Source organism: Erythrolamprus reginae, chromosome 11 (genome assembly GCF_031021105.1).
Source record: "Erythrolamprus reginae isolate rEryReg1 chromosome 11, rEryReg1.hap1, whole genome shotgun sequence".
NCBI classification, from domain to species: domain Eukaryota; kingdom Metazoa; phylum Chordata; class Lepidosauria; order Squamata; family Dipsadidae; genus Erythrolamprus; species Erythrolamprus reginae.
Genome location: NC_091960.1, coordinates 13,124,168 through 13,143,241, shown reverse-complemented (window position 1 = coordinate 13,143,241; position 19,074 = coordinate 13,124,168). Strand labels below are relative to the sequence as shown.

At 39.1% G+C, this 19,074-nt stretch overlaps 1 protein-coding gene across 1 annotated transcript in view; it reads right to left on the bottom strand.

Annotated features, from left to right (window-relative positions):
- The window catches only part of PTAFR (platelet activating factor receptor), a 32,309-nt gene extending 18,223 nt beyond the window's left edge, over positions 1-14,086 (bottom strand). Inside the window, exons 1-3 of the mRNA XM_070764101.1 lie at positions 14,006-14,086; positions 9,411-9,559; positions 3,301-3,476 (exon numbers count right to left, since the gene is read on the bottom strand). Coding sequence (XP_070620202.1) covers positions 3,301-3,369 — 69 coding nt within the window. The 5' untranslated portion in view covers positions 3,370-3,476; positions 9,411-9,559; positions 14,006-14,086. The remainder of the gene's footprint in view (positions 1-3,300; positions 3,477-9,410; positions 9,560-14,005) is intronic.
- Positions 14,087-19,074: the final 4,988 nt, after the last annotated feature.

The following is a 19,074-nucleotide window of genomic DNA, read 5'->3' as shown; positions in this document are numbered from 1 at the left end:
AAAATAAGGGCAGACTAGATGGATCATGAGGTCTTTTTCTGCCGTCAATCTTCTATGTTTCTATGTGATTGTGTGAAAAACAGGAAAAGCAAAAATTATGTACACACTGCCTTAAGTTGTAAAAAATAAAGATGAAGTATAACTCTAAATAACAAATTAATATTCAGGGACAGTGTTTAATAAGAAAGAACTGTATGCTTGTTCCGTTCAAAAATGAAAAACTTTGGACTGTGAGTCTTGTTGGGGGCAATATGTTGACTTTAAACTATTAGAGAAGGCTGTAAAGCACTATGAAATGGTATATAAGTTTAAATACTATTGCGGTACTAGGATCTGCTTGTTAGATTTCCACATTATAATAGAAACATAGAAACATAGAAGTCTGACGGCAGAAAAAGACCTCATGGTCCATCTAGTCTGCCCTTATACTATTTTCTGTATTTTATCTTAGGATGGATATATGTTTATCCCAGGCATGTTTAAATTCAGTTACTGTGGATTTATCTACTACGTCTGCTGGAAGTTTGTTCCAAGGATCTACTACTCTTTCAGTAAAATAATATTTTCTCACGTTGCTTTTGATCTTTCCCCCAACTAACTTCAGATTGTGTCCCCTTGTCCTTGTGTTCACTTTCCTATTAAAAACACTTCCCTCCTGGACCTTATTTAACCCTTTAATATATTTAAATGTTTCGACCATGTCCCCCCTTTTCCTTCTGTCCTCCAGACTATACAGATTGAGTTCATTAAGTCTTTCCTGATACGTTTTATGCTTAAGACCTTCCACCATTCTTGTAGCCCGTCTTTGGACCCGTTCAATTTTGTCAATATCTTTTTGTAGGTGAGGTCTCCAGAACTGAACACAGTATTCCAAATGTGGTCTCACCAGCATTCTATATAGCGGGATCATAATCTCCCTCTTCCTGCCTGTTATACCTCTAGCTATGCAGCCAAGCATCCTACTTGCTTTCCCTACTGCCTGACTGCACTGTTCACCCATTTTGAGACTGTCAGAAATCACTACCCCTAAATCCTTTTCTTCTGAAGTTTTTGCTAACACAGAACTCCCGATACAATACTCAGATTGAGGATAACTTAAAGGAAAAAGAAATGTACAGAATTTGCAGCAACTAAGTGACAACACCAATGACCTTTGCTCTGGGCATGATCCAGCACAATTCTTTTAACGTGAAAATGTAATTCCACTTTCTTGATAATTCCATTAATATTAGATTCTCTATTTTTAGTATAATTCCACTGTCTATTTGCAGTGATATAAAAAAATCAGTTACACCCTTTCCTGATGTGGTTGACTTTTCAACTTCCTGGTACTGGAAACAAGTTATTTTGAATACTAACAGGATGCAACCTATGGTGGTAACAACTTCTTGTTTGCCAGATTGAAAGAAAGACAGTGATAGAAGGTATGGCAACAAAATTTATGTGAATCAGATTACAATAAACTGGATCATTGCACACGCCTATAATATGAGATTTATAATATAATAGCCTATAATAGGAAGCCTAATTGTTTTTAATCCAAGGAGGACATAAGGCATGGGAACTCAAGGTTTCCATATAGAATAGACGATTTGCTATAAACCATCTACTTCTGCCTTAGAGACCAGTCATATTACAATCCTGGGTCTAGAAAGCCTAGAACTACGACGCCTTAAACATGATCTAGGTATTGCCCACAAGATCATATGCTGCAACATCCTGCCTGTCAACAACTACTTCAACTTCAACCACAATAACACAAGAGCACGGAACAGGTTCAAACTTAATATCAACCACTGCAAACTTGATTGTAAAAAATATGACTTTAGCAACCGAGTTGTCAAAGCGTGGAACTCATTACCGGGCTCCGTGGTGTCGACTCCCAACCCCCAACATTTTTCCCTTGATTGACCTCACCAGATTCCTTAGAGGTCAGTAAGGGGCGAGCATAAGCGCACTAGTGTGCCTTCCGTCCCCTGTCCAATTGTATATATCTTTTCTCCCATTCATATATCCTTTCCTCTACTCTTCATTGACGTATTCTATTCTCATATCTTTTCTTCTATCCTTTCCCTGATATTTACTACTACATGTTTTTATTCTCTTTAACTTTCCATTTGTATTGAACAAAATAAAATAAAATAAATATACTGAAACTGAAAAACCCAAAGTCCCAAGCCCATAGTCACAAACTGGTTGACATTAATGATTTGACATCTTTGAGGGTGTATCTACAGAAACACTTGCCATTTAAGGTAACGGTGCCCTGGTATGATCTTATGGTACTGATTACCTTTTGTAAAATATTATTTCATATTTCTGCCTGCCCAGCTCTAATCTTGCCAAGCAGTTATGGCACATGTCTGAAAAACCCCAATGAAAATTGTCTACAATATCATGATTATCGGAGCCGTGGATAGACAGTGGTGGGTAACTCATAGCTGACCTGCCTGTTTATGATAATCTTCTTCCTAAGGAAAGACAGCAGCAGGAGCCAATCAAAAGGAATTTTATCAGGAGCACTGCTGTAGGTACATATCCAAATAGGAAATTGTTGGATATCTACTGTGGTTCATAGATTCTCACAATCACTGCCAGCTCCTGGAGAATTTTGGCAATTTGTTTGCAAATTAGCATCATTTGAAGCTAGAAGGAACAACAACTGCCTTCTTATTTTCTTCTATGGTTATTCTGATTATTTGGAAAGAGTATACAGTACTCTAAACCAGTGTTTCCCAACCTTGGCAATTTGAAGATATTTGGACTTCAACTCCCAGAATTCCCCAGCCAGCGAATACTGGCTGGGGAATTCTAGGAGTTGAAGTCCAGATATCTTCATGTTGCCAAGGTTGGGAAACACTGCTCTAAACAACGAAGCAGCAGGCAGGGAAGGATGGATCTCCTGAAAATAGATCAACCAAGAATCTCCCAAATTTGCAACTGAGCATATTTCTAGTATCTACCATGTTTTCCCCAAAATAAGACCCTGTCTTATTTTTTTTTTTGAACCCTGAAATAAATTGTCATACACTCAAAATCCCAATTGGGTTTATATGAGAGGATTGCTTATTTTTGAGGAAACGGTACTATTTCAGAATCGGGATAATTATTTCTATTAAAATATTCATTATTGAGTCCAACCCCATGATGGATATTTCTGTACAAAAAATTCAATGGCAATAAGTATATTTCTATAAGGTTCTTCTGAGTTTTCGGGATTAAAAAAGCCTTGATAACAAAAGCTGGGTGCTGTCCTAGCACACTTAAATTATTTCATCTGTAAAAGCTCCCATTACTTACCACTGCAAAGATGGATCCTCTTGGCTGAGTCCAAGGTTTGGCCATGAGGAAATAATGGGCACTATCCATCAATAAAAGGCCAATCTGTGGGAACGATGTCTCTCACATGCTGTGACTTGAAACGTTTTCACCACAGGCTGAATTCCATAAACTCAACTGAAGGTGAGACAGGAAACCTACATAGTCATTGAGAATGAAGAAACCATGCGTGTGTCATCCCCATTGCTAAACAAGTGAAACGTTGAGCAAGTTTGAGAGGAACATAACTTGCTACAAAAAGCTACAAGACAGCATATATATATGTACTATATATAATACACACACACACATATATACTATTACAAGGCAGAAGCTGCCGGATCAAATCCCAGTAAGGGTATGGCTAGCTGATGAGGCCAGAACAAGGCCGAAATAGTGCTATCCTAGTCTCCCTTAATTTTAAAAATTCAGCAAAAACATGTGATACAGAACATAGTTTGTTGGCTATGAATAAATTAACTGCCTTGAAATGGCCCTGGGTTGGGCCTAGAGGCAAAAAAGGAGCTGTGACGTTCCTTCAATATACCAGGGTGATCCAACAGAAAGAATATATAGCCCCTCCCTGGTACAAAGCTGAAGGGATCAGATCTGGTGGCCTAGAGGTTAATTCTCTGCCTTGCAAGGCAGAAGCTGCCGGATCAAATCCCAGTAAGGGTGTGGCTAGCTGATGAGGCCAGAACAAGGCCGAAATAGTGCTATCCTAGTCTCCCTTGATTTTAAAAATTCAGCAAAAACATGTGATATATATGATATATATACCTCGTCGAAACGTTGTCAGAAATTTCCAAATCCTACACGGGAAGAAACCCGAATATACCAAGACCGTCATATATATGTATGTATGTATGTATGTATGTATGTATGTATGTATGTATGTATGTATGTATGTATATATATTGCTCAAAAAAATAAAGGGAACACTCAAATAACACATCCTAGATCTGAATGAATGAAATATTCTCATTGAATACTTTGTTCTGTACAAAGTTGAATGTGCCCAACAGCATGTGAAATTGATTGTCAATCAGTGTTGCTTCCCAAGTGGACAGTTTGATTTCACAGGAGTTTGATTTATTTGGCGTTATATTGTGTTGTTTAAGTGTTCCCTTTATTTTTTTGAGCAGTGTGTATATACTGCATATACAGTGGTACCTCTACTTAAGAACTTAATTTGTTCCGTGACCAGGTTCTTAAGTAGAAAAGTTTGTTAAGTAGAAGCAATTTTTCCCATAGGAATCAATGTGAAAGCAAATCATGCGTGCAAACCCATTAGGAAAGAAATAATAGCTCGGAATTTGGGTGGGAGGAGGAGGAGGAGGAAGAGGAGGAGGAGGACAGTCACAGCCGAAGGAAGAAGGTGAGGTGAGGGGAATCCAAAAAATCCAAAACTTTAAGGCTTAAAAAAAAAAAGAGGGACTCTGAGGTTGCAAGGAAGAGCACGCGCATCTCATACACCCGGCGCGAGGCTGCCTCCCATACACTGCACCAGAGAGAGAAATCCAGGGGGAATGGCAGGAAACAGGCCGAGCCTTCATACCACTCTCAAATTTCCTGGGAAATTTTTCCGGGCTCCGGTTCTTAAGGAGAAAATGGTTCTTAAGAAGAGGCAAAAAAAATCTTGAACACCCGGTTTTTATCTAGAAAAGTTCTTAAGTAGAGGCATTCTTAAGTAAAGGAACCACTCTGTGTGTGTGTGTGTGTGTGTGTGTGTGTGTGTGTGTGTATATATATATATATACCCCCTCCCTGGTACAGAGCTGGAAGGGTTCTGATCTGATAGCTCTAACTGCTAGTTCTCTGCTTTACAAGGCAGAGTTCACCAGATCGAATCCCAGTAAAGGAAAGGGTATGGCTAGCTGATGAGGCCAGAACAAGGCCGAAATGGGACCATCCTAGTCTCCCTTAATTTTAAAATTCCAGCTAAAAACATTTAATACATACAGAATATAGTTGTCGGCTATAAAATATATTAACTGCCTTGTAGTGGTCCTGGGTTGGGCCTAGAGGCAAAAAAGGAGCTGTGACGTTCCTTAAAATATACCAGGGTGATCCGACATAAAAAAACATATACCCCCTCCCTGGTACAGAGCTGGAAGGGTTCTGATCTGATAGCTCTAACTGCTAGTTCTCTGCTTTACAAGGCAGAGTTCACCAGATCGAATCCCAGTAAAGGAAAGGGTATGGCTAGCTGATGAGGCCAGAACAAGGCCGAAATGGGACCATCCTAGTCTCCCTTAATTTTAAAATTCCAGCTAAAAACATTTAACATATATATATATATATATGTAGATTGTTCTGAGTTCGGGTTTTGCCCCATGTAATATTTTGAGTGTCTATGCGACGTTTCGGTGAAATCACATTCACCACCATCAGGCTGAAGTTATAAGCTTCGTGCTGCTGTAAATATGGAATTTTTATTTATTTACAGCAGCATGAAGCTTATAACTTCAGCCTGATGATGGTGAATGTGATTTCACCGAAACGTCGCATAGACACTCAAAATATTACACGGGGCAAAACCCGAACTCAGAACAATCTATATACATATACCCGTGAAAATCTACGAAAACAAACATATATATATATATATATGAGACGAGCAATCAAATATATTTAAACATGTGAAAGTTGATGTTTCCGATCCAAAGAGCTACGGGATCAGCAACGATGAGTATGGCACATGTGAGTGGAGTTTGGATTTGCTTTAACTTATTTACATATTGTAAGGATGTATGCAGTAGGTAAAACTGAATTTTAATTCTGAATCATCGAAGGCTTAATTAGATCACTGTAGACCTTTTCATTCAGTGAATTTTGGCAGTTGTTAATTGCATCACGAGAGCAACTTTGGTGTTGGGGTGAAAATATCAGGCCAGAATTGGAAGGCCCTGAGTTCTAGCCCTGCTTCAAGCACAAAGGCAGCTGGGTGACCTTTGGCCACTCACTTTCTCTTAGCCCTAGAAAGGAAGCAATAGCAACCACCTTTGAAAAACCTTACCAAAAAATCCTTCAGGGACTTTCCCAGGCAGTCTCCCGGAATCGTTCACAATTGAACAAAAGAAGAAAAAATATACACTACATGTTTGTTTATCTAAAGATTATTTGCAGAGAAAGCTAGGATATCAGCTATAAAATGTATCATATTTTAATAACCAAAATTGGGTATAATGCAGCTGCCTGGATTCAGCTTGATAGAAAGCCTGGAATGGCCCTATTATCAGATAAAAAAAAGGAAGTCACCTGAGATTGCATTTTACTTAGAAGAAAGGGCTGTGCTATCTGAATGACTTCTGGCAGGTTCTATCACTAATGTGAGTACACGCACACTCACTCACAAATCACATGGTCCATTGATTTGTCATATCAGGCAGCAGAGGTGTGACCCAGCCTTGTTTCAAGGCAGCCTTATCAGGTCCTTTCCGTTATGGAATAAAAGCCGAGTTAGGGTTGTTGGTTTTTTTTTCCTTTTGAACATATTAACAGGTTGGGTAGAAAACCATTTTGATCACAGTGTATTAATTGATTCAATTTTTTTTTTAACCTTGTTGCATAAATTGTGGTAAATATCTTGTAATCTGTATTTAATAGTGATATGGGTCTGTAATGTTGAATTTTTTCTTTTTCTGTTTTGGGTATGAGTGATATTAATGCTTCTGACCATGTTTGGGGTATCTTTGCATCTCGGGCTATTTGATTATAAATTTCCAATATATTATTTTCTAATATTTTTATTTCTTGTTTGTACAATTCTACTGGTATACCGTCTGTGCCTGTTGCTTTATTGTTTTGTTTTGTTTTTATCACTGCCTAATTGGTCTATTTAATTCTTGCTGTTGCTCTTCTGTTAATACTTCCATATTTGATAATTCAATATACTTTTCTATTTCTTCTTTTTTTACTTCTTCCTGTGTGTATAATTTTTATAATATTGTACTGCTATTCCTTTCTTTTCTTCCTTATCATATTTTATATTAACTTGTTCATCTTCTAATCTATCTATAATTTTTTTTTCTTTTTGTTTTCTTAGTTTATGTGCTAGCCACCTTCCTGTTTTGTTTGCTTGGTCGAAGTATACCTGTTTGGCTGCTCTAATTTTTTCTTCTACTTCTTCCTGATGCAGCAAATTAATTGCATGTCTAATGTGGTCTTTTTTCTCCTTAATTTTTTTACTTTTTGGATTTAGTTGTACAGTAGTTCTGTTTCTATTTGTTACACAGAATATAGTTTCATGGTTGTGCTTTCACAAAGCATCAAACATAAACGTACAAAGATTTGATAGCAGATTATGAAAACCTCATTTATTATCCCATTAGGCACATCCGAAAAGTGTACAATCTACACAAGATCTATAACACAATCTTCTATAACTCTCTACCTTTTTCTTCTATCACTGTATCTCTTTCTCTTCTACTATTCTTCCTATGTTTTATATTATTCCTACATCTTCTCCTCTATTCTTCCATTGATTGCCGTACTATGTGTATATCCCCTGTAACCTCATTGTGTTTTGGACAAAATAAATAAATAAATAAATAAAAAGAAGACAGCAAACCAAGGGCAGCCTTGAAATAACAGGCTTAACATAGTTTGCATCCAAGCCATTTATCACCTCCTCCCGTGCAATCTATCCTGAAGTCTCCACTCTTTAGGATGGCACATTTCACAGATCCCATAAAGAAAAAGCTTGGAATCCATAGCCAATTTGGTCTTGTGCATTTTGCTACTAAAGTCAGTTGCTTCATTGCTACAGTTTATTTCCCCAAGACTTTTCATTATATTTTGTTAAGGTTTTTTCCCTGGCTGTTTAGGTCTGTAATACTTTAAATGTGTCATGGATGTTTTATTATATAACTGTAATGATTTGGCTTTTCTCCCATGCATTGGGCCAGGACTGTAATTTAATTTATTGTGTTAGCAATAGGAATGATTGTTATCAAGGAATGAATGCACGAATGCCGACTCTAGTTATGCTGGAGGTGGGTGGCTTGTAATGTGCCCACTCAAAGAAAAACATGCCCAGGGGTTTATGCTAGAGAGGTCTATAGGATGGGGTTGAATGTTGTCCCTTCCATGAGATGGGTAAATGACCAGCTGCCTCCTTTGTCAGAGGTTGGCTGGGGAATATTATTTATTTATTTATTGGATTTGTATGCCACCCCTCTCCGAGGACTCGGGCGGCTCACAACATATATAAAAAACTTAATAGTACATCTAAATCCAATTAATATAATTAAAAATCCTAATATAATTTAAAACATTCATTATCATTCACTCCATGAAATACACTAAAAAACACTTGTTGGCCAGGGGAAAAGATCTAGTAACCCCAGGCCTGGTGACAAAGATGAGTCTTTAAACTTTTTTGGAAGGCGAGGAGGGTGGGGGCAGTGCGAATCTCCAGGGGCAGCTGATTCCAGAGGGCCGGGCCCCCCACAAAGAAGGCTCTTTCCCTAGGTCCCACCAGCTGACATTATCTGGCTGATGGGACCCCGAGGAAGCCAACTCTGTGGGACCTGACCAGACGCTGGGATTTGTGCGGCAGAAGGCGGTCTCGGAGGTAATCTGGTCCTATGCCATGTAGGGCTTTATAGGTCGTAGCCAACACTTTGAATTGTGTCCAGAAACTAATCGGCAGCCAATGCAGTCTGCAGAGTGATGGTGAAATATGGGCATGCTTTGGAAGGCCCATAACTGCTCGCACGGCTGCATTTTGGACGATTTGAATAGACAAGTAAGGCTCCCCTTTGCTGTTTCTCTCAAACTACTCGACTCTGCCTTCCAAATGCAAGTTCAGATGCCATCGCTCTGCCAAAATGTATGATTCGTAGTCTGAAATATGCAGAGAGCTCCCATCTCCTCTAACGTTCAGATAACAAAATATATTGGGCTGATCTTGATGACTTGCCAGAGGTTGGAAATCCAAGAACGAAGTTAATCATTTAATGACAACCCTCCCTTGCTTCTTCCCTCATATTATTTGAAAAATGCTAATGCAACGAGCAGTGAACAAGTACAAAGAAAGACATACAGAGATCCTGATCTGTTTCGAAATAAAATTAAAAGGGACTTACCTCCATTCGTAGTTTTTATAATTTAATCCCACTAGCAGATTATGGGAAATGAGGATCTTTTCTTCTCATGGTTTCTTTTAAATCCCGGAAGTCCAGATTATTTCAGTAGGGCTTCTTCCGAAGTGTCCACTGTGATTATTTTTACTCTTCTGGAGAAAAAAAGTTTTGGGAAGATCATCATACTGTAGAAGGAGGAGTCCATTATAATATCACATGCAACAGAAGTGCTGGGAAATCCCAGAGGTCCCATGTGTGTGTGTGTATATGCGTATCTATTTTGCAACTCTTTGAACTTATTTCTCAACAGCCGTAGCAGGAAACAGACGCTATGAGTGAGCAAGGTGTGGTCGCTCTCTCAGGTGAATGAGTCAGATTCTTAAAACAGTTTAATTTCTGTTTCGTGCCCTATCCAGGCAACAGCCTGGCCTCCCGGCTAAGTGCATGTAATAGAAATACAGAGGAGAATACCTGGTTAGAGAAAATGATTCTCTGAAATTTGCTCTGTATTCTCTCGATTTTTATTTTATTTGTATGGGTATGGATATGTTTGCACAGCCTTTAAAAACCTTATCTGTCATTTATTTATTTATTTTATTTATTTATTTATTTTGTCCAGTACACAATAATACACAATGAAGGTTATATAGGATATAGTAGAGAAGAAATACAAGATACAGTGATATCTTGTCTTACAAACTTAATTGGTTCCGGGACGAGGTTCTTAAGGTGAAAAGTTTGTAAGACAAAACAATGTTTCCCATAGGAATCAATGGAAAAGCGATTAATGCGTGCAAGCCCAAAATTCACCCCTTTTGCCAGCCTAAGCACCCGTTTTTGTGCTGCTGGGATTTCCCTGAGGCTCCCCTCCATGGGAAACCCCACCTCCGGACTTCCGTGTTTTTGCGATGCTGCAATTTCACTGAGGCTCCCCTCGCTGGGAAACTCCACCTCCAGACTTCCATTGCCAGCGAAGCGCCCATTTTTGCGCTGCTATGATTCCCCTGTTGTGATTCCCCTGCAGCATCACAAAAACACGGAAGTCCGGAGGTGGGGTTTCCCATGGAGGGGAGCCTCAGGGGAATCTCAGCAGCACAAAAACGGGTGCTTCGCTGGCAATGGAAGTGTGGAGGTGGGGCATCCCAGTTGCGGCGGTGGGTTTGTAAGGTGAAAATAGTTTGTAAGAAGAGGCAAAAAAAATCTTAAATCCCGGGTTTGTATCTCGAAAAGTTTGTATGACGAGGCGTTTGTAAGATGAGGCATCACTGTATAGGAGAGACTATAGGACAGGGGACGGAAGGCCCTCTAGTGCGCTTATGTACGCCCTTTACTGACCTCTTAGGAATCTGGAGAGGTCAACCATGGATAATCTAAGGGTAAAATGTTGGGGGTTAGGGGATGATACTACGGAGTCCGGTAATGAGTTCCACGCTTCAACAACCCGATTACTAAAGTCATATTTTTTACAGTCAAGTCATTCTGAACATAGTAATGTTCGCCAAGTGTTAAAGAACTGGTAACCAACATGAGAAGCTCCAACTTATGTATTCTCTGGAACAGTGGCAGCCTGAATATTTACCGTCTGAGAAAAGTGAGTGCTAATGTAATGGGAAGCAGGCAGGTACAATGAAGTTCAGGAAATGAGAAGCAGTTGGTAGGAAATTGCCACGAGAAGCAAGGAAATAAATTGAACGCTAGGAAAAACCCTGGATGTCCAGGGTTTTTTAATTACCTAAAGGCAGAATAATAATAATAATAATAATAATAATAATAATAATAATAATAATAATAATAATAATTTATTAGATTTGTATGCCGCCCCTCTCCGAAGACTCGGGGCGGCTCACAACAGACGATAAAACAATATATATAGGCACAAATCTAATATTAAAAAAAACTAAAAACCCTATCATAATTTAAAAACCAAACAGCACATACATACCAAACATAAATTATAATAAGCCTGGGGGAAAGGTGTCTCAAATTCCCCATGCCTGGCGGTATAAGTGGGTCTTAAGTAGTTTACGAAAGACAAGGAGGGTGGGAGCAGTTCTAATCTCCGGGGGGAGTTGATTCCAGAGGGCCGGGGCCGCCACAGAGAAGGCTCTTCCCCTGGGGCCCGCCAGACGACATTGTTTAGTCGATGGGACCCGGAGAAGGCCAACTCTGTGGGACCTTATCGGCCGCTGGGATTCGTGCGGTCGCAGAATAGAGGGAAGAGGGAAAGGTAAGCAAGCAGGAAATAACATAATTGGTTCATGAGATTAAAAAAGTTTATTAGTACATAAAATGGATCTTTCAAAAAAATTGGGTACTTATAATTTCCCATTGCTGGAAAAAATTGTTAGGAACCCTGGACCTGAAGGAGAACTGAATCAGTACTGCATGAAGTAAAACCAGACTAGAAGTCCTAATGATGAAGCTATAGCTTAAACATTTTGTATATATAATTTAAGGCTGCTCAAGGATCATTTGAAGAAGACTCAGGTATTCTGGAAAACCCAAGCGGATTAAAAGAGTCCATTTTGGAGTGAGTGGCATATAAATAAGATAAGATATAGAATAGAATAGAACAGAACAGAATAGAATAGATGGTTGCAAAGATTCAAAGGAATAATTGCTGACCTACAGTTTTATTTATTTATTCATGACGGACTCAGGGCGGCTCACAAGAATAAAAATAGATATACATAGTGGTACCTCTACTTAAGAACTTAATTCCTTCCGTGACCAGGTTCTTAAGTAGAAAAGTTTGTATGTAGAAGCAATTTTTCCCATAGGAATCAATGTAAAAGCAAATAATGTGTGCAAACCCATTAGGAAAGAAATAAAAGCTCGGAATTTGGGTGGGAGGAGGAGGAGGAAGAGGAGGAGGGGGACAATTGCTGCCAAAGGAAGAAGGTGAGGTGAGGGGAATAAAAAAAATCCAAAACTTTAAGGCTTTAAAAAAAAAAAGAGGGACTTTGAGGCGGCAAGAAGCATGCGCCTCCCATACACCCGGAGCAAGGCTACCTCCCATACACTGAGCCAGAGAGAGAAACCCAGGAGAAATAGCAGGTAACTGGCTGGGCCTTCGTGCTGCTCTCAAATTTCCTGGGAAATTTTTCCTGGCTCGGGTTCTTAAGCAGAAAATGGTTCTTAAGAAGAGGCAAAAAAAAACCCTGAACACCTGCTTCTCATCTAAAAAAGTTCTTAAGTAGAGGCGTTCTTAAGTAGAGGTACCACTGTAATGACAATAAACACTATTAAAACATTAAAAATACTAAAAAAAACCACACCACAATAAAACAATCATTCCTCTTTCATACAATTGGCTGGAGCAAAGCTGTTGCTCACGGTCCCCAGCCCTGCCGGCATAGATGTGCTTTTAATGCCTTTCGAAAGGCAAGGAGAATGGAGGCAGTGTGAATCTCCAGGGGGGGGGGGTGGAGTTGGTTCCAGAGGGCCAGGGCCACAACAGAGAAGGCTCTTCCCTGGGGACCCACCAGTTGGCATTGTTTAGCTGACGGGGCCTGCAGGAGGCTGGCTCTATGCGACCTAACCGGTTCCTGGGATGTGTGAGGCAGAAGACAGTCCCATAAATAATCCCAAACATGTAGTGTCTTGCCAAGAGTTTTCTTCAGACAAAAGTACAGTAGTCTGATCAACCTGGCCATCTGGATATTTTGCAGTCCAATATGAAAATTAGTTCTCACACAGTCAAAACTCCTCCTAGGTCAGGCTCTTGCCACAAGGGATGGGTGGAAATTGTACCTTCTGCCCAAAAGAAAGGTACTTTTAGCTCTTTTCTAGCAGAGAACACTTGTTATAACTTTCTCCCCAGAGAAGGTTTTGCATTCCAAGTTTTTTAGTTAAAGCAGTTCGGTTTCAATATTTGGAGGCTGGAAGGCATAACTGGAGGCAGAAATCATATTTGGGACTTGTTTATAATAGTTTTTAAGCCTGTCTGGATTTCATTGTTTTTCCTGACACATACTAATGAGTTGTGTAGCCTGAATCGATACTATAGGTAACAAGGAAGTTTTGTCCAAAAAATGGCAAAAGATACACTAAACCAGATACATTCAGTAGATTTGGGCTACAAATATTTATTATTATTATTATTATTATTATTATTATTATTATTATTTATTGGATTTGTATGCCGCCCCTCTCCGGAGACTCGGGGCGGCTAACAGCAATAATAAGACAGCGTACAATAATAATCCAATAATAAAAATGATTAAAAACCCATTAATATAAAAACTAAACATACATACAGACATACCATGCATAAAATTGTAAATGCCTAGGGGGAAAGAGTATTTCAATTCCCCATGCCTGGCGGCAGAGGTGGGTTTTAAGTAGCTTACGAAAGGCAAGGAGGGTGGGGGCAATTCTAATCTCTGGGGGGAGTTGGTTTATTTATTTATTCAACTTCTATGCCGCTCAGTCCCGAAGGACTCAGGGCAGCTTACAATAATAATATAAAGAGAAATAGAAATAGATACAAAACAATAAAATGAAGTCGAATATAATAAAAAACTATAAAACCCCCTATTAAAAGAAACCCATTAATTACAAAACAGTCACAATCCCACAATCCCATATATACATACCATTCATACAGTGTGGCCCTGTCAGTTGTTATATCCAAATGACCACCAAGGGTTTTCTGTATTTATAGCTATTCACTGGACCTTTAGGTTTTTGTTCCCCGAATCTGACTCTAAGACTGCATATTCTTAAGTAGCTTCAGATAGAGTAAAAGGCTAGATGTTTCCTAATACAGTATAAACATTGTCCTTCCTAAGAATGCTTTTCCAGGGAAGAAATATATTTTTAGTATAGTGTTAGCATTTGTAGCTCTGTGTTGGCTGGTTTACAATTGTATGACTAGTTTCCTTACTTGGCAATAATCATACAGTCTGACTTTGAACTGTTCCGTATTTATTTATTTACTGATTTATTTATTTACCTATTTAATCAAGTACGTACAGTATTGGTAGGATACATAGATATAACACTGTTTATAAACATGGGATGGGTACTAATAAGAGGGAATCTTCTTTTTCTGAGTAAGTGCCTGTGTTTTCCTACTCATTGGTCAATTTAGCAGAAGTCTTAGTGGGGCCCATGGAATAAAGCAGTGCGATCATCTGAGTATTAGGATTTGCCAGCCTTATAGTTCTGTGAAACGGCCTCTTTTTTTTAGCATGGATGGAGATGCTATGATCGTCCAAGTAGGCCCAAAGATCTTTATAGTGTATTTGGGTTTTGGAGAGAGAAACAGAAATATCTGCATCACTAAATCCTTCAGGATTGGGCGGCATAGAAGGATAGATAGATAGATAGATAGATAGATAGATAGATAGATAGATAGATAGATGGATGGATGGATGGATGGATGGATGGGTGGGTGGGTGGGTGGGTGGGTGGGTGGGTGGGTGGGTGGGTGGGTAGGTAGGTAGGTAGGTAGGTAGACAGACAGACAGACAGACAGACAGACAGACAAATAGATAGATAGTTAGTTAGATAGATAGACAGACAGACAGACAGACAGACAGATAGATTGATAGACAGACAGGCAGACAGACAGACAGACAGACAGACAGACAGACAGACAGACAGACAGACAGATAGATAGATAGATAGATAGATAAATAGATAGATAGACACAGATAAATAGATAGATAGATAGATAGACAGACAGACAGACAGACAGACAGACAGACAGACAGATAGATAGATAGATAAATAGATAGATAGACACAGATAAATAGATAGATAGATAGATAGACAGACAGACAGACAGACAGACAGACAGACAGACAGACAGACAGATAGATAGATCATATATACATACATCATACATACATACATAGTTGTGTGAAGCCCAGCTAAAGTGAAACTAACCTTTAGATGATCCTAACTGTTAACTCCAACTGTTTTGAAGGGAAGCAAAGAAAATTCATATTTGGGCAGGTTCAAATCATAGTATTATGATTGGTTAAGGTCAGTGATGGGCTACCAAAATTTTTACTGCCACACTGTATGCCACGGCTTATGCATTTTGTTTCAACATATTTCAGTGCAAATTGGGTGTTCTGGGGTAGAGCTCCACTTTTGCTACCCCACTGCACCCCCCCCAAAATCCGGGCAGTAGCCCACCTCTGATTATCTACTATATAAAGTGTGTGTATACACACACACACACACACACACACACACACACACACACACACACAGCTCTTCTAGAATTATACACATTCAACGTCATTTACTGTGATAGGAAAAACAGAAGAGAAAAAAAAGAAAGAAATTTTTGCTACCGGTACTGTGTACCCGTAGGGGTCCATCACTGGTTAAGGCCCTGTGAGCCCAGAGTATAAATTACATGGATTTCTCTGTTGTCGCTCAGTTTAGTTTGAGTTAATTTTTTTTTTAATTCTTTGTCCAATATACAATACATATGAGAGAGAATATACATTAGGAATATATATATAAAGATAGGAAGTAAAAAGAAGGGAAGTGGATAGGAAGAGAATATATATAGAGGAGAGAATATATAAGATAAAAGAGGTAAGAAAAGAGAATTGGACAGGGGACGATAGGCACATCAGTGCACTTATATACGCCCCTTAATAAATAAATAAATGCTGTTGTATCAATGCTGGTCTGGTTTTGCCTCTTGCAGTCCACTACACAATAATTAACCCTACAGAAGAGCAGTCTGGCTTATTCTGACCAGGAACATCCTCAAATCTGGAAACGTCGTTTTCTGCTGCTTCAGCAAAGCAAGCCATGTAAACCAACAATATCCATTTCAAATCATTATGTGCCAACACATGACTTTTAGCTTTCCTCTTTTTGTTGAAATTCTGATTCTGTAACCAAGTACCCCATATGTAGATTGCAGAAGTTGTCAGAAGGTGGGAAGTGGGGAGAGCTGCAACTTCATTATGTTGCTGGGGTTACTCACATGTCATCTGGGTCACAGGGGATTTACACAATGCCTTTGGGCAGAGCAATTGGTGCTTTACAAAAAAACGAGAAGCTGTTTCTCAAAATGTTCAAAACCTCCACTTGCAATTCCATCAGTGTATCTTCAAGTGTCTAAAAAAGCTATTGATAAATAGACGGTTAAGCAATCAAGAAGAATCAGAATTTTATAACATTTGGAATAAAGTTTATACATGGATAAATAAAAGGAAAAAATAAAATTTAAATGATATGGAAATGTTTAAATACATTAGAATAATTCTTTTTTTCTTCTTCTTATAATGCTTAAATTACATAGAAACAGAAACATAGAAGACTGACGGCAGAAAAAGACCTCATGGTCCATCTAGTCTGCCCTTATACTATTTCCTGTATTTCATCTTACAATGGATATATGTTTATCCCAGGCATGTTTAAATTCAGTTACTGTGGATTTACCAACCACGTCTGCTGGAGGTTTGTTCCAAGGATCTACTACTCTTTCAGTGAAATAATATTTTATCATGTTGCTTTTGATCTTTCCCCCAACTAACTTCAGTTTGTGTCCCCTTGTTCTTGTGTTCACTTTCCTATTAAAAACACTTCCCTCCTGAACCTTATTTAACCCTTTAACATATTTAAATGTTTCGATCATGTCCCCTCTTTTCCTTCTGTCCTCCAGACTATACAGATTGAGTCCATGAAGTCTTTCCTGATACGTTTTATGCTTAAGACCTTCCACCATTCTTGTAGCCCGTCTTTGGACCCGCTCAATTTTGTCAATATCTTTTTGTAGGTGAGGTCTCCAGAACTGAACACGGGATTCCAAAACAAAACTCTTCTTTTCATTTAAATCGTTATGTTGATTTTATGAATTATTAGTACATTCTTTTTCTGTATTAAAATAGACTTCTAAGACAAGTGGGATAATTGTAACCCCAGCTATATGTTAAATGTATGTATGTCTGTTTGTCATTTTTATGAAAAATTAATTAAAAAAATAAAATAAGATAAATAACAAATCTGTTTGTAATATGACTGACTTCATCCACAATTAAGTGGTGGACAAGAAAACAAGCTGGGCCAAGGGAGATATCTTGCCCTGTTAAAAATATACCCTCCTAGGTCCTTTCTCAGCCATGATCCTCTGGAAAACCTTTTATGCAAGTTTTATTAAGGACTTTTATTAAGGATTTTGACAATAAATAAAATATAGCACAAACTGAAATCAGAAAGAGGGAAAGGAACAGAAAAAAGGAACTATAAAATGCAAATGAAAGCGGAAAAGAAAGAAGGAAGGAAGTAAAAATATTTAAAGAATGACTTCTGATCTTCATCACCAGTACAAACAAACTTATTAATTATCCATCCTCTAAAAGGTTAGATATGGGAAGTATCACTTCTTCCCATAGCCTTCCCCTTATTCATTCAGAAATTGATGAATTTCTGTCCAGTGTCCAGATATCAACAAAAAGCCCGTAAAGAGTTCCTAGAATTGTATAGCAATAGTACTTAGACTTATATACCCCTTTACTGTGCTTTGCAGCCCACTCTAAACAGTTTACAGAGTCAGCATATTTCCCCCAACAATTTGGGTCCTCACATTAGAGAACCATCTTTCAGCTGTGGCGAGGGGGGCGTTTGCCCAGGTTCGCCTGGTGCACCAGTTGCGGCCCTATTTGGACCGGGAGTCATTGCTCACAGTCACTCATGCCCTCATCACCTCGAGGCTCGACTACTGTAATGCTCTCTACATGGGGCTACCTTTGAAAAGTGTTCGGAAACTTCAGATTGTGCAGAATGCAGCTGCGAGAGCAGTCATGGGCTTCCCCAGGTATGCCCATGTTACACCAACACTCCGCAGTCTGCATTGGTTGCCGATCAATTTCTGGTCACAATTCAAAGTGTTGGTTATGACCTATAAAGCCCTTCATGGCATCGGACCAGAATAACTCCGAGACCGCCTTCTGCTGCACGAATCCCAGCGACCGATTAGGTCCCACAGAGTTGGCCTTCTCCGGGTCCCGTCAACTAAACAATGTCGGTTGGCGGACCCCAGGGGAAGAGCCTTCTCTGTGGCGGCCCCGACTCTCTGGAACCAGCTCTCCCCAGAGATTAGAACTGCCCCTACCCTCCTTGCCTTTCGTAAACTCCTCAAAACCCACCTTTGTCGTCAGGCATGGGGGAACTGAGATATCTCCCCCGGGCCTATATAATTTATGTATGGTATGTTTGTAGGTATGTCTGCTTAAAAATGTGTTTTTTTAACTAGTTTAAATTTTAAATTGTAAATTATTAGATTTGTCATGAACTGTTTTATTGTGTTGTGAGCCGCCCTGAGTCTATGGAAAGGGGCGGCATCCATATAAGTAAGTAAGTAAGTAAGTAAGTAAGTAAGTAAGTAAGTAAGTAAGTAAGTAAGTAAGTAAGTAAGTAAGTAAGTAAGTAAGTAAGTAAGTAAGTAAGTAAATAAATAAATAAATAAATAAATAAATAAATTTTACCCACCTCGGAAGGATGGAAGGCTGAGTCAACCTTGAGCTTGGTGAGATTTGAACTGCCAAATTGCAGGCAGACGGCCGTCAGCAGAAGTAGCCTGCATTAACCACTGCGCCACCACAGCTCTTATATATCTTATTTTGACCCTGATCATACCAATTGTCTTTGTATTGCTTCCTTTTGCTTCTAACAGTTTTGGTCCTTGGTT